This window comes from Triturus cristatus, chromosome 2_1 (genome assembly GCF_964204655.1).
Source record: "Triturus cristatus chromosome 2_1, aTriCri1.1, whole genome shotgun sequence".
In the NCBI taxonomy this organism is placed as follows: domain Eukaryota; kingdom Metazoa; phylum Chordata; class Amphibia; order Caudata; family Salamandridae; genus Triturus; species Triturus cristatus.
This window is the reverse complement of record NC_140581.1, coordinates 761,403,422-761,419,535: the sequence shown is the minus strand read 5'-3', so window position 1 is coordinate 761,419,535 and position 16,114 is coordinate 761,403,422. Positions and strand designations below refer to the sequence as shown.

At 45.4% G+C, this 16,114-nt stretch overlaps 1 protein-coding gene across 2 annotated transcripts in view; it reads left to right on the top strand.

Moving 5' to 3' along the window:
* The window catches only part of C2_1H5orf63 (chromosome 2_1 C5orf63 homolog), a 58,034-nt gene that overhangs the window by 36,664 nt on the left and 5,256 nt on the right, over window positions 1–16,114 (top strand). For both annotated transcript variants that reach the window (XM_085632700.1, XM_085632701.1), the window contains exons 2-3: window positions 3,971–4,081; window positions 5,059–5,115. In XM_085632700.1, coding sequence (XP_085488826.1) covers window positions 3,971–4,081; window positions 5,059–5,115 — 168 coding nt within the window. The remainder of the gene's footprint in view (window positions 1–3,970; window positions 4,082–5,058; window positions 5,116–16,114) is intronic.

The window sequence follows — 16,114 nt, the reverse complement described above, 5'->3', positions numbered from 1 at the left end:
CCAGGTTTCGTGCATGGTCTGTCGGTTTGGGCGCGGTGCCCAGGGCGGGAGGCCACCAGGAGTCGTCCCAGGCGGAGGGTGAAGAGCCCAGGATGAGGACCTCCGTCTTGTCCGAGTTCAGTTTCAGGCGGCTGGTCGTCATCCACTCGGCTACCTCTTTCATCCCTTCGTGCAGGTTGGCTCTGGCGGCGGCGGGGTTGTTGGTCAGGGAGAGGATCAGCTGGGTGTCGTCGGCGTAGGAGATGATGCTGAGGTGGTGTTTGCGTACGATGGCCGCGAGGGGGCTCATGTAGACGTTGAAGAGGGTGGGGCTCAGTGATGATCCTTGGGGGACGCCGCAGATGACTTCGGAGGCCTCTGACTTGTGCGGTGGTAGGCGGACTCGCTGTGTTCTTCCGTCGAGGAAGGAGATGATCCATTCCAGTGCCTTGTCCTGGATACCGATGTTGCTGAGGCGCCGTGTTAGGGTGCGGTGGCAGACCGTGTCGAATGCCGCGGAGAGGTCTAGGAGGATGAGGGCCGCTGTTTCTCCCTTGTCCATCAGGGCTCGGATGTCATCGGTGGCGGCGATGAGGGCGGTCTCGGTGCTGTGTTTGGCTCGGAAGCCGGACTGTGAGGGGTCGAGGGATCCGTTCGTCTCGAGGAAGGCGGCCATCTGCTTGTTGACGGTCTTCTCGATGACTTTGGCTGGAAACGGTAGAAGCGAGATGGGGCGGTAATTCTTGAGGTCGGTGGGGTCCGCTGTTGGTTTTTTGAGTAGAGCGCTGAGTTCGGCGTGTTTCCAGCTTTCGGGGAAGATGGCGGTGTCGAAGGATGTGTTGATGATGTCTCGCAGGTGGGGTGCGATGGCAGCGTCGGCCTTGTTGAAGACGTGGTGAGGGCAGGGGTCGGTTGGTGATCCGGAGTGGATGGAGTTCATCGTGCGGATGGTGTCTTCTGTGCTGATCGGGGTCCAGGCGTGGAGGGTGGTGGTGGGGGGGGGTGGCAGGTCGGTCGTGGTGTGCGTTGGTTGGTTGTTGAAACTGCTGTGTATGTCCGTGATCTTGTTGTGGAAGTATGAGGCGAGGGAGTTGCAGAGGTCTTGTGATGGGGTGATGTCGTTGTTTCCTGCTCTGGGGTTGGAAAGCTCTTTCACGATGTTGAAGAGTTCCTTGCTGTTGTGTGCGTTGTTGTCCAACCGGTCCTTGAATGCTGTTCTCTTGGCGGCGCGGATCAGCTGGTGGTGTTTCCGGGTGGCCAGTTTGTAGGAGGTCCTGTTGTCCGGTGTCGGGTCCTTTTTCCAGGCTTTCTCGAGGGCTCGGCAGTTCTTCTTGGAGCTCTTGAGTTCGTCGGTGAACCATGGGGCCTTCTTGCTGGTGGGTCTGCTGGGCGGGGTCCTCAGCGGGGCGAGCTCGTCCGCGCAGGTGGTGATCCACTTCGTGAGGTTGTCGGCGGCCTGGCTGGGGTTCGCTGAGCTGGCAGGAGGGTGTTGGCTCAGGGAGGTGGCGAGCTGGTCTGCTGTGATCTTGTTCCAGCTTCTGCGGGCGGTGTGTTGCTGGTGTTGGTGGGTCGTCGTTCTCTTGAAGGTGAAGTGGACGCAGCTGTGGTCCGTCCATTGAAGCTCTGTGGCGTGGCTGAAGTCTATGTCTGTGCTGGATGAGAAGACGGCGTCGAGTGTGTGTCCGGCGAGGTGGGTGGGGGTGGACACCAGTTGCTTGAGTCCCAGGTTGGCGAGGTTGTCGAGCAGGGTGCTGGTGTTGTGGTCGTTGTTGTTCTCCAGGTGGAAGTTCAGGTCCCCCAGGAGGATGTAGTCGGCGGAGGGGAGGGCATGCGGGCTGACGAAGTCGGCGATGTCCTCGCTGAATTGCGTGCGTGGTCCAGGGGGTCGGTAGATCAGGGTGCCTCTGAGGGTGGTGTTCGGGTTGGTGTGGATCTGGAAGTGCAGGTGTTCGGCGCTGGTCAGGGTGTTGTCGGTGCTGGTCGTGAGACGGATGGTGTTCCTGTGGATGATGGCGATGCCTCCTCCCATCTGGTTGGCGTTGCGGTCCCTCCGGATGATCTTGTAGCCCTCTGGGATGGCGATGGCGATGTCGGGAGCTGAAGAGGCGTTCATCCAGGTCTCCGTGAGGAAGGCAACGTCAGGGGCTGTGGCGTCTAGGAGGTTCCAGAGTTCGATGGCGTGTCTGTGGACGGAGCGGGTGTTGAGCAGGATGCACTTGAGGTGGTAGCTGCTGGAGTTCGACTTTGCGGGTGCTGGTGCGGGGCTGGTCCGGATGCAGGAGAACTTGCAGGCGTGGCAGCTGAAAGGTCCGTGGGTGTGTCGTGGTGTGGCTTGATGGCATTCTGGGAGTCGGCCGGTGTTGAGTGCGATGAGGGTGGCGGCGGAGTACGTCAGGCGGGTCGGTCGGGCTCCTCGGGGGCCAGGGGTCCTGGCGCTGGTCGCGGTCCGGTCGCGGACGGGCGCAGACGGGCTTACCTTTGGCGCGCCTTCGGCGCACAATCGGCGCGCCCGCTGCGCGTGACCGCTGCGCGTTCGCACGGTCGCCATTTAAGGCGAAGTGCGCGGGTGGGCGGGGCAGCTGGGAGGCGGGAGCGGGGAGGGATACAGAAGAAAAAGGGGCGGGGACAAGCGGCGGTGGCGGGAAGGGAGGGCGGGGGGTGGCGCGGTAGGCGGGCAACAAGGAAGGAGAGCGCACACTTTAAAATACAAACAGGCAAAAATAAATGACAAAAAACGGGCAAAACAGAGAAAACACAGATCGGCAAGACAAGCACAAATGCTTGATAAAACCAGGAAAAAGCGGCAACAGCACTCGCAGCGGCGGCAGCCGGCAAACGAGGCTCAACGAGGCAGCAGGGCAGGCAAGGGGCACACGCAGCAGCTGGTGGCCGTGCGGCGCGGGGGTGTCCCACAAGTGGGTCACACTCACCTGCGTCGCACGGTCGCCATTTAAGGCCAAGTGCGCGGGTGGGCGGGGCAGCTGGGAGGCGGGAGCGGGGAGGGATACAGAAGAAAAAGGGGCGGGGACAAGCGGCGGTGGCGGGAAGGGAGGGCGGGGGGTGGCGCGGTAGGCGGGCAACAAGGAAGGAGAGCGCACACTTTAAAATACAAACAGGCAAAAATAAATGACAAAAAACGGGCAAAACAGAGAAAACACAGATCGGCAAGACAAGCACAAATGCTTGATAAAACCAGGAAAAAGCGGCAACAGCACTCGCAGCGGCGGCAGCCGGCAAACGAGGCTCAACGAGGCAGCAGGGCAGGCAAGGGGCACACGCAGCAGCTGGTGGCCGTGCGGCGCGGGGGTGTCCCACAAGTGGGTCACACTCACCTGCGTCGCACGGTCGCCATTTAAGGCCAAGTGCGCGGGTGGGCGGGGCAGCTGGGAGGCGGGAGCGGGGAGGGATACAGAAGAAAAAGGGGCGGGGACAAGCGGCGGTGGCGGGAAGGGAGGGCGGGGGGTGGCGCGGTAGGCGGGCAACAAGGAAGGAGAGCGCACACTTTTAAAATACAAACAGGCAAAAATAAATGACAAAAAACGGGCAAAACAGAGAAAACACAGATCGGCAAGACAAGCACAAATGCTTGATAAAACCAGGAAAAAGCGGCAACAGCACTCGCAGCGGCGGCAGCCGGCAAACGAGGCTCAACGAGGCAGCAGGGCAGGCAAGGGGCACACGCAGCAGCTGGTGGCCGTGCGGCGCGGGGGTGTCCCACAAGTGGGACACCCCCTTTGGATTCTCATATGGATAATCACATGCTTTATACATTTTAACAGGCTTTACCACGCCCACTGTAATGTACAGGTCATTCCTAATCAATGCCAAATTGTTTAAAATCTGGATGCATGAAAGCACTCTTTGTCATGGACGTGGTGACATTTATATATACTGTAGGTAATAACAAAATGAACATGCTGTATTCTTTTTACGCAAACAGAGATGTTTAATGTGCAAGTATGAAAGAGTTGTTTCATCTTCCCTTGTACAGATATTGTATTTTAACAGCAAGTGGTTGGGCCTTATAAAATATTCGGTCCCTCTACTTAGAAGACTCGTCACATCCAACGGGGGGCTGCCGGTGCTGACCCTGTTTACCAAGGTAAGACCTGTGACGGAATTGTTTTTTAATCTTATGAAGTTCTCTATATATAATTGAACATTTAGGTATCTGTTCCACAGTGAAGACTGTAGTTGTCTTTGGTCACCTCACTCTGGAGTGTATGTTGTAGTGTAACACCCACTCATTGGTCCACAGTACACGGTTAATTGTGCAATGAGGTCATTTGTATGACCAAAGTGTCATGTGTTATTACCACCATAGTATTTACAAAAGGGGCGTGTTTTATAGTAACTCTTCTTTATCATACAGGATGCTGGTAGGTTAGCTGTGGCAGCGGAGAAGTGTTTAGCGTATCATCCTTCAATAGCCCAGGTTTCATTTGCAACAACTGAGTCTTTCCTCCGAGGATGGCTACCTGTTCTACCTCCCCACTCAGAGGTTGACCAAGTACCCCTTTTAATTCACTCCAGTTCACTAATTCTCTTACCCTCAATGTATCCATACTGCTAAGCATTCCCACCAGAAATATATCATTATAAATAGGATATATATCAAGCACATTAACTACACAGTTTGTTACCATTGCCTTGTACACAAGACCTTAAACATCTGAGTTATTGGAAGATCAAACAATATCATGGGTGTCCTATGACATATTACTTGACCTCCAAGGGGCTAGGGACATACTTGCCTCACTACTGTGTCTCAGTTATAAACTACCTTTCTTCTGGGCAGCCGTGCCAAGGCTTGCATGATTGTGCAAATATTCAGAAGACTATTTGAATAAGATGGCAAAGTGTTAAAGGTTATACTCAGCACAGCGAAACATCCCTTTATTTTTAATGTTTGAAAAATTCTGTCAGTAAAATTGGGGGGGAAGGGGGCTCGTTTGCATAGATGTGTTGCATTATGCCATTCCGTGACTTCTCCATAGTTCTGTATATAGCTTGCGGCACATGCCACCCCGAAATCAATATATTCTAGAAGATATGACTGTGTTTTTGTTCATTTTCTAGGATCCATGCCCACTCTGTGAAGAGGCAAAAGAGGTGCTTGGACCTTATAAACACAGGGTACGATTCAATTATTATTATAATTATGTATATTGTAAGTACCATCAATAGAGACACGCTTTGCAGAAGCATGTGCCTGTTACTTTTTAGTATCTAAGGTCCACCAAGACATTGGGAGATAAATGCTGAACACCTTTTCACATCTTGCATCATCCATTAACTGCCTTAAATGTTCTTAACCCACCCCTCAGCGTGGGCGTCTTCTCCAGCAGAGACTTCAGGGGTTTCTGCAGCAATGAAAGAAAGCTTGGAAACCTGAGATCCACAGACCGATTCAGCGAAGGCGCGTATAAGCAAATAGAGTCTGTTGGTAAAAAGGGTGGTATTGGATACCATAGTGAGGAGGACTTTCTTTTCTGGGAATGACAACCACTTCAGGAATCATTCCACCACCTCAATAATCAGTGGAAACCCTCATGGAAATTTCCATTCATTCTGTTCTGCTGTGAACAAAAGGGTGGCAAAGGGTAATAATACTGGAAACATAAATCTTTGTTCAATTAATACAAATTATGAACATTAAGATATTCATCTAAATCAACCAAGGGATCTGCTTGTTATGTGTGACACTCATTGAGAGCCATTAGTGCGAATACCGGATTTGAAATCCAGCTAGCCGCTCCTATGATCTAACAACAGTGTTAAAACTAGAGTTCTTTTTCTTCTGCTGTTACACCAGCAGGGGATGTTCTTGCTTCACCTGTGTTCACCCGACAAAAACAGGGATGTAAGCAAAGTTGCAGACTCGCAGAGCATGTCTTTCGCCTCATCTACATCTCTTTAGTCTCCACAGAGCTGTGAGACATTGGAATGCGGATGACGCTCTACCGCCGCCATCTTCCCTGTTAACCACTGGTCTCTAGAGACCTCTTGTTGACAAGGAGAATCCAGGGTACGCTGACGTGCTCTCAGTAAGCTGCTGTTAGAATAGTGCACGCCCCACAGCGGGGTGGGGAGGAAAGGCACATATGACAGAACGGTAGACTGCATCGGACTGAGAACTGGAAAGGCGTGCATCCAGCAGATCGTGTAAATCACCCGACTGGCTCATAAAGATTAACCCTTGGAAATTATTCCCAGACCTCCAAGATTCTTATATCTTTTGAGGTCTAAATCGTTTTTTGCTGGACTAAGAAACCCAACGCACGCGCAGTGATTCATGACCCTCTGCGCAGGGCTACACACCTACCCCCCTGTCCCGAGGAAGACCCGCCGTGACGCGTATTAAATATTGTGCTTTACATAGGGTCGAAACGTCGACGCATACTATGAGTCTACACAATGCTTCAGTTCAAAAATTAACTTGCACATGATGATGAAGCATATGTGAACAACCTTATGGACATAATCAAAATTTGTATCCTCCCAAAATAACCTTTTTGTGATTTCTCGATCTGTCATACTACAGTGTATCGTCTGTATTTACCACTACATGTCACTCTTTCTTCACAAATCTGTCAATTGTATAACTGTAGCCTTGTTTATTTGTTATTTCCTTTTTTCTAAAAATAATACCGATTGAAACATTCAGCTTGGGTGTGTTTTGTTATATTTACTTATGGATATGTGTTACATGTAATGTATTTATACTGTGAACACCCTAAAGCAATTGAAACTTCCCCGACAGAACCATTGTATTTATATAATACGTATACCCAGGTTCTGAGGGACACCAGGTCACCCCATTATTTTTTGGAAAAAAAGAATGGTAGATAAAATATTTTTTAATGGGGTAGAGAGAAACATAGTGAAGCGAGGGTGGTGCGGGATGAGTGACAGCACGCCAGATATAATATATGGTCATTCGAGGGAAGAGAAATGTAGAGGGTGATGGGGATACATCGCTGGATACCAAGTATTGTTTAAATTTTTTTGTTAGTATTTGGGAGGGGTACGTAAAGGTAGTGCTGAGGGAGATGTGGGAAGGTGTCAGGAAGCCAGGCACTTTTTTGCAGATGAGTGAGGGAGGAGAAGGATTGCCAGAATGTGGTTTGGACAAGTAGCAGGACATTAGTTATTTATAATTTTGCATTAAGCACATTACCAGGCAGCGAGAAGAGGCAGTTGAGGCTATATTGTACTTTGCTTCCCCATGGCTCTCCACCCTTGTGCTGCTGATCTCAACCAGGGAAGAAGGTTTAGGGGGAATTATATAATACAACATTGTACCTGTTCATTTGGAGTGGCATCATAGACAGCTAGAATTTTACTCTTATCTTTTTCATGCAACTCAGAACCCCTGTGTGAAAAACATCTCCGTCATTCACCGTTACCCTTCTGTAATTCTGTATGTTGACCACTGGTATAGAAGCTGTTCACAACAGGCTGACATTCTAAGTAGGTTAACATACATTCCTTAAAAAATTACTCTGCACAATAAAGCAGCGTTGTTGTTTATCCACTGACCGGTCCAAACCAGAAGTAAACCTCTGAGTAAGAGGACAGTGCAGAGTTTGTCTGTTAGCTACGTGGATGAACTGAGATTCATTGTCTCTGGAAGGTAGTCTGAGGTCAGAGTGAAGGAGAAATACCTTTAATGCATTCCCTAGAGTTTCTGATCCCCAGGGTGACCCAAACACTTTGAAGGAGCCAACGTGTTACTGGGGTTTGCAGTCATTTTAGCGTTTATTGAAAAGATGTTACAAGCATGAGAAATAAGCAGAAGAGATTAGCATCACATGGGTAGCCGTAGCCGATGCTTCTCACACACAGGCTCTGTATGTGCCTCATGCCTACTGCATCCAGAGGAAGCTGTAATGAACCTAGGTTATTTCTGTAGTAATCCCAAAACTTTCACTTATTTCGAGCCTACATTATTGCCCCCACTGTGACAACAACCATGGAAACCGAACCCAGTATATCTGCTGACAGGGCCATGCAGTCGGCAACATTTTCTTAATGTATGTTCTTTATAGAGACCAGCGTATTGATATATACTCATATCGTAGCCCTTTTGACACAATTGGGTTCCCATTCTATCAAGTGAATAGCATTGTGGTTTTATTAACCTTACTTCGACCAGTATTCTGTATATTCTCCTCTTGGGATTTTGCAATGAAGGAGACAGGCTATCTTGACTTGGCTTAGAAAGCACATTTCGGTTTAAAATAATGAAGCGCCTCGGGTCCTTACTGATTCCCTGGAATGAAATCCAGTTTAGAGACCGTGACACACACTATTCTGTTGCTTGCCCAGGGAGTGATCTGAATGAAGCTTAATTATCATATTAGTTAGGTGAGACTTTTTTTGTTTTCACCAGGGAAGAAAAGGTGACCTGTGAACATCAAGCTCCCATAAAGACATCTATAATTTCTTTTCGGAAATGAGAATGAATATTGGTCTTGTATCCTACACAGTTGCTTGTGCTACCACCTGAGACAAAGGAACGATATGGACAGCAGTAGACATTCGGGGGAGAAAGAACATTTTATGAAAAGGTGTGCCGTATGGAAAGGGAATAATTACAGTGGCTGAAACATACGAAAGTACAAATAAGTAAACAAAAATCCTGATGGTGGACTTGTCCTCTGAGACAGTATCTGATCATCTCCGAACCTCCGACTTTCATCCTTGATTAATGAATAAGTAGGGAGATCACCTCTAGTAGTACAATATGAATGCCCGAGCCTCCCTCTTAATCATAACCTCACTTCCAAAACCACCAAAGTCCTATTCTGTTATTACTAGCTGAAGTATTCGGGCGACTGGCCTGCTTTAACCACTATAATTGTTTTGTTTCAAAGTAAACGCTTTGGACCCCCATGATACTCAGTCAGGAGCATCAAGAGGGCAGAGAGAGATAGGGGAAGGGACAGGCGCTACACATCTCCGACCTGATTGCAGTCTCCTACTATGAGCATTTGGCAGCAACTTTAATATATGCTGTTGGAGCAGGGATTACCATGGCTGTTGGCTCCAGACTCGCCCTCCAGTGGATCATCGTAGAAGGATTTAAAGTGTACTGATTCCAATTACAGGGCCTCAAAAGAGTCCTATATTGTTATTTACGTCACTGCGCCTCGGAGTCGGGAGTGGTTAATTTGCTCGTCTGCTGTCCACCTTAGATGTGATCATCATTTCTCAGGCTCCCTCTCAAGAATCAAATCCTGATTCCCTGTTACTAATGCTCACCATGATAGGCACAGAAAGTACCACTGAAAGTTGGTAGGGCAAACATCTGAATGAAAATCCTGACAAGGATTTGTGATCGGCCCGAGTTTATATAAAGCCACCAAAGCGGCTGGACGAGCCTGGATTCAACTTGATCTGATAATTGCATGCAACTCAGGAGGTTGGAGGTCGTCGGCATGCATTAGAACTCTTGGATGAGCACTATTGCGAAATCAATGTCTTTTTGATCATAGATATGTTAATGAATTCTGAACCGCAATGGAAGGAGATAAGGAGTAGTCAATACAAATAGGAATTCTAAGTATCTCTTGTTTCTCAGAGACAAAGGACTGATATGGGCAGCAGTAGGCATTTGGCAGAGAAAGGACATAATATGAAAAAGTGTGGCGTGTTGAAAGAGAATTATAGTTGTGATCGTGGGTATACAGCAGTGCAAGTGTTGTAGGACTATATAAATTTACGTTCATCTGGAACAGTTGTTGATACTTTCAATACGAAAAAAAGACTCCTTTAAAAAAAAAAAGCAGGTGGTAGATATTGCATCAACTTTGCATTGCTCTGAATCAACTTCAACAGGCTTGGTGACTTATTGTATAGGTTAATTGGAGTTGACAATATATTTTCATATACAGAAATTCATTCTGAGTGTTCTATGATTAACTTTGCTCTTTACATGAATCCATTGGAAGATATATACTGAGTTCAACAGACTTTTAATAAAAATGTATTTTAAATATCTTATTGTTGATAATATTTCCAGAACCACAATAAATGACATTTGAGTAAGTAAGCAGCACAGAATCAGATAATTGCAGAATATGAGTAATTTTCTAATGCAGTTAGTCAAAAGGTAGCAGATCCAAAATGAATGAAACTATTCTGGGTAAGCCCTTTGTGGTAGGAAGAAAAAGCTACTGCGGCAACGTCACAATCTGTGTTTATTGCAGCAGAGACTTGGGAATGGTGCATAACAGGCAAATGTGTAAATATTCTACAAAAATACCTGGAAGGGAAACAGGTGCTCAAAACTGACAAGTGTTTGCCTGAAAAGGAGGTCATGCAAACACAGATCCACACAGTCTTGCTTATATACAATGAATTGCTAAAGGCCATCTAACTGTTAAAGTAATCTGCTGTGTTGGTCAACACAGTGTTCCTAATGTGCTGGTAGTGCCAGGCTCATGAGCAACTGGAACCTTTTTGACCTTGTATTTTCTTATATATTGGCACAATTTTGGGAGAATCTGAGAGCTATATACTGCATGGATTTAACATCAGAACCAATGCCTAAATGTACTGAAGATATAAAGATTCATGTTTGATCAGGCATATAAAAAAAAAGCATTTTGATACAGTCACTGCACTCCTGTTTCAGGTTATTTTTGGGCCTGACTAAGAAACACCATCCTGACACTGATAGAGGCGCTTGTTGACTGCTCTCTTCTTGGACATGGTAGTAATGGTTTTTAGTTTGTTCATTTTGATTGTGTCATGAAACTTCTTAATAGGTGGGTTATTCTCAAGTCCCTCAAGTTTGAACTCTGTATAGCACTGATCACCTATTTCATGCGCCTTCATTATGTCTGATATTATGTCTTGCGATGCCTTTTTTGCCATGGAGAGACTAATGCTATCATGTGGCCCAACAAATGGGTTTATCTAGCTTTGAACCAGACTAACAGCTTTCTTAACAGTATCTTCATCTTTTTCAATTTGTGTCTTATGTAGGTCTGTGAGAGTAAGATCTGATCTGTTGTCATGGACCACTTCCTTTATCTGACCCAAAATTGCGCTCCTGTGTTCAGCCGTCATTTAATATCTTTTCACATCACCTGCTTTGAGGTTGAACCTTGTCGTACAACTCCGAGTCTGTGTGTCTTTGTTGACTGTTACCTCTATTGCTTGATCGACTAAAATATGTCAAATGGGTTAACATCTGACAGTTGAACTTAAAAGCATCAGTTGATGAAGTTGTGGTGTATCTCTGGATGTTTCATTGCAAGTAATGTTGTTTTGGCATAGTATGCCAGAAGATATCTAGCGTAGTTCATCCTGTCATACTTAAAACACAATGGGATCATAGAGCTTAAGGCGGTAATATGTAAATGCCAATTTCCTTCTTGAGCAGTACGCAGCAGTATCAGCAAGACATTTTCAACAATATCCACATACGACATCCAAACTGCAGAGAGATCTCCATTGTCATGATAAATATGTTCCAGGAATGTATCCCAAAGCTGTTAAACTTCGACAAAGGCAGCATTCTGCAATAGATCGGCTAATCTCTGTTGGCGTAGGTCTTTTGCAAAGTCATAAACATCGTTAATGAAGGAGTAGACTACCTGAATGTTGTCTTCGTAATTCTTCACCACCCAGGGGATAAATTCCAACTAAGCCATCCTCAGCATAGCTTCATACACGCACTTGTATACTCGAACTGCACATTTGTACATTCAACCTTCTAGTACTGATGATATTGATCCTTCTGCTATCTTGAATGCTTCAATGCAAAGGTCGCAAACGGCACTGTCTTTAAATCGTTTTCGAAGAATGGACATGAGATTGGAAATGGTGTGAAGGGTGTCCATTCGAAAAATGATTCTGTCATACTTTGGTTTATGCTTCCACACGATCTCAGTTGATGAGTAGTCCTGTGGGCTTGTCATCGTAACTCCAAAATGGACATTTGACCATAAATGAATATACACTGGGCATCAGAGGGACAGCATGTGCTTGTTTCAGTCTTCTTCATGATGCTGCATGGTCATTCACCACAAGCTGTGGAAAAAGAAATTAATTAAAACATGTATACATCTTACTTGGTGTACTTAATATAATCATAATGACTATTATAATTATAATCAGTTTATATAGTCAAATTTACTCTAATTGTAATTTCTAATTACAAAATTCAAAATATTAAAAATTATGAAAACATTTACATGAAGGTATCTTGGGAGTGGATTGGTAACACACAAAAGGCAATGAGTTATGGTTTGCTATCACATATTTTTCATCTCTAGGCCACCATACCTTGCCAACAGATCATATTAAAACCCATCCCCTCAAGTTCTACCGATAACATTGTTGGCTCAAGGCCTAACTAGCGAAACACAATCTGTAATTTGATTTTCAGTCAGGGCTTTGAGAGCATAGGGGAAGGAAACAAGCAGGATCATTGCAGTCTTGTGGTTGCCAGGATCCTTAACATCTTCACTTAGGTGCCATAATTTCAGTAACCAGGGTGGAAAACTGTGATTGCTTCCAGGTTCAAAAATGAATGTATAGGAGGTGCCCAGAGATAAATATAATGTGGAGCTATTGCATGTCAAACACAAGCTATCCCAGTAGTGGACCTATCAGGTTGTCATTTGTTGTTAGGTGCCCATTACTTTCTGGGAATTAAATAACTGCTTCTGCACCACTCCATCACCCATAAACCATGATCTAGATGTTTTGTCCCTAGGATAACATCTTGAGACCGGTCTGAGATGTAGAAGCCAGAAAATAGCTAGATACGTTACTTTTATTCACAACAGTGGTCCACAAAGTACCACCAGATTGGATTGGTGAAAGAGCTACGAAGAAAATAATGTAAACTATATCTTGTTACACACTGTTAAAGATCCTGACAGGAGTCGCAGCACACATCTTCATAGACCCTGCAGCCACTTTGGGATTAGTGAATGGGCTGGTTCCGTGTATTACCCACAGGCGATTCCTTGGAGGTCTAGCACAAATTCAATTCAATTCAAATGATCTTTATTCGGATTTATTAAAATCATCCATAAAAGTACATATAAATCACAACAATCGTCCTTATTGACAGTAAGAACTGCATTTGGTGGCTTTAATGTATATGATAGGGCAGACATTAGTACAAATATGCAATATGCAAATAATACAGAGGTAGTTCAGGCTTGACAAACCATGTTCATTATTGTTCGACATCAAACAACAAAAAGTAAAAGATGAATAGCGCTAAAAGTTACATCCATAAAAATGTATATAAGTCACGAAGATCATCCAAGTAAAACAATAAAAACAGACATTATTGGCCATAGCATGTGCAAAGGAACAACCATTGTGCAAAAATGCAATGTGCAAATAGTGGAAAGGAATAGTGCAACCTATCAGGCCATGTCCATTGAGGCGCGGGAACGGACAGCAGTTTGGAGAAAACGACTAACTCTATAAATTACATCGTCTGAGCTTAACATCAATAAATCTCTAAAAGCTGCATTAAAATCCATCAAGGTACTGGCTCTAAAATAGGGAATTAGGAAATGTTTGGTATATTTTACATAAAAACCACAAAACAGTGTAAAATGTAACAAACTTTGTTTACCACCTAGGTTACAGGGACAGCTTAAATTTCCCAAGTTTTTAATATAACCTAAGGGAAAACAAAGTAAATTTACCACACTTCCGTCCCTGAACCGAAACAGCAAGCTCCTGTTCCATCTACCCAGTTTCGTACGCAGGTAACCGTGGGGCATATTGTGGGGCCTACTACATGGTTCCTGAATGGGGATGTACCTGAGGATCGATGGCTTTACAAACTCGATATTTTCTCTATTTGCTCGGTACAGGTCGTATAAAGACCTTTTTACTATATTCTTATGCGAGCGATCTATTGTTTGAGGTGTTGAGAATAGGTGCCCCATTTCCACGCTTTCTAAACTCTTCTCTACTGCCCTGAGCCAAGGAATATGATTGGCCCGCTCGCTTTTTAGGCAGTCTGAGATAATATCACGGGTCAAAGAGGCAGCAGGGTTCCGCCATATTTTCAACCAGAACAAAGAGGGTCTTGATTTTATAAAGTCCTCTATATAGGGGAGATTCAATTCTCTGTGGCACACGTAGGAAGGGGCCAAAATGACCCCCCCCCCCGAGCCTTCCTGCAGAATTTGTCCTCTTCCATCTGGATATTAGTGCAATTCGAATATCCCCACACCTCAGCACCATAAGTTCCTGTAGGTAGGCACTGGGTCTTATAAATTTGTAAGAGTGGCAGAATGACCTCAGCATGTTTTGATTGACGAATGGTGATTATAGAGTTAATGGCTTTACCCAGTTTGTTCCTCCCTCTGGCAACATGAGGTTGCCAGGATCCAAAGTCAGAAAACAACAGGCCTAAATAGGGGAAAGTGCAGGTGCTATTTAAAACATTGTTCCCTGACATGGTATGGTGAATTTTATGTTTCTTTGGGCCGCAGGACATTATATAGGATTTTTTTTTAATTTGTGCATAAGCCGAGATCGGCAATATAAGAGACAAAACCTGAGATTAAAGTGCGCAGTGCGTTGGGTGTGCGGCCCATGAGAACCGCATCGTCCACATAAAGAAGTGCAGGAAGGGGATTGCCATTGATGAGCGGGACATCAGTAGTTAGTTTACCCAAAGATGTGCTTAATTCATTTATATATAAAATAAAAAGCAGGGGGGCCAAGACGCAGCCTTGTCTTACCCCCCTGCCGATTAAAATCTCGCCCGAGACCTCACCATCATTGTTTATTCGAACATGTGCTTTTAAGTCACTATGTTGGTAGGCCAAAAAGTGGACCAAAGGTTCATCTAATACGTAATTCAGCAGAACTGTCCATAAACGGGAGCGGTTAACAAAATCAAAAGCGGAACTTAAATCCATAAAACCTAAATAAAGTGGAGATTTTTTAGCTATGGTGTATTTAGCTAATACTAAATTTAGGTTTAGACATTGCTCCACAGTCCCTACGTTGCTTCTGAAGCCTAACTGGCATGGGTGTAAGATCGTGTTTTCCTCAGCCCAGTTAGTGATCTTATTAAAAATGACCCTGCCCAAAATATTCAAAGTATTATCGATTAACGATATTGGGCGATAACTGCCAGGGTCAAGTCTGTTACCTTTTTTAAAAATTGGTACAATGATACTGTTAGACCAAGAATCAGGCAGTGAGGTATTAGATAGATTATTAAAAACATTGCACAGTAGGGGTGACCAGAAGTCAGGCTCTGATTTGATTAGATCAATGGATAGTCCATCAGGGCCAGGAGCTTTGTTCCCTGCACTTTGTGAAATGGCATCCACCACCTCCGTTATGGAAATGTTCGGTGACTTAAGAGGCTGAAGATTTAACATAGGGGGGGTCGGTGCCATATAAATATTTGAAAAATGCTCCACCCACATGTCCCCTAATATGCTACAATTTATGGGGGTGATGTTGGATCCAATCGATCTCAGGTTCTTGACCTCGCTCCAAAACCCAGCAACATCCTTCGTTGCTGCTGTACGTACAAGGGATTCCCAGTGGGTTTTTAGAAGCTCTTCAGATCTTAATTTTAAGGTGCGCTTGTATCTTGACCTCAGAGTCCTCACCAGTAGCTGATCTGGTGGATCAGCTGTAAGGGCAGCCCTTAGTTCCCTGTTTGCTTTGGAGCATAGGTTGTCAAACCATCCTGGATTTTTATTGATGTTGATGAGGGCTGGTTTAGATATCTCCTTTTTTATAGTCTTACACAGCCCTATGAATGCTTCCACAATGGCATATCCGAGGCTATCGGTGGATAGGCAGATGGATACTAGTAAAGGCTTAGATTTTATGATACGGGCTAACACCCCCTTATTGTCAATCTCCTTTCAGACCACCCTAAGTTTGTCTGTCGACACAGCTAGGTTTTTATCCCCGATTTCTCTCCGGTTCGTCGTTTTTTTAATAAGTTTAAAACAAGATAAAATCGGATGATGGTCACTATATATAGTACTAACGACTGTGGCCTCTAATAAAAGATCCACGAGCGGGGAGGTTATGAAAACATAATCAATTGTGGATGCGCTCCCACGCCCGACATAAGTGGCCACGGGACATTTATTAGCTGCAATATTTA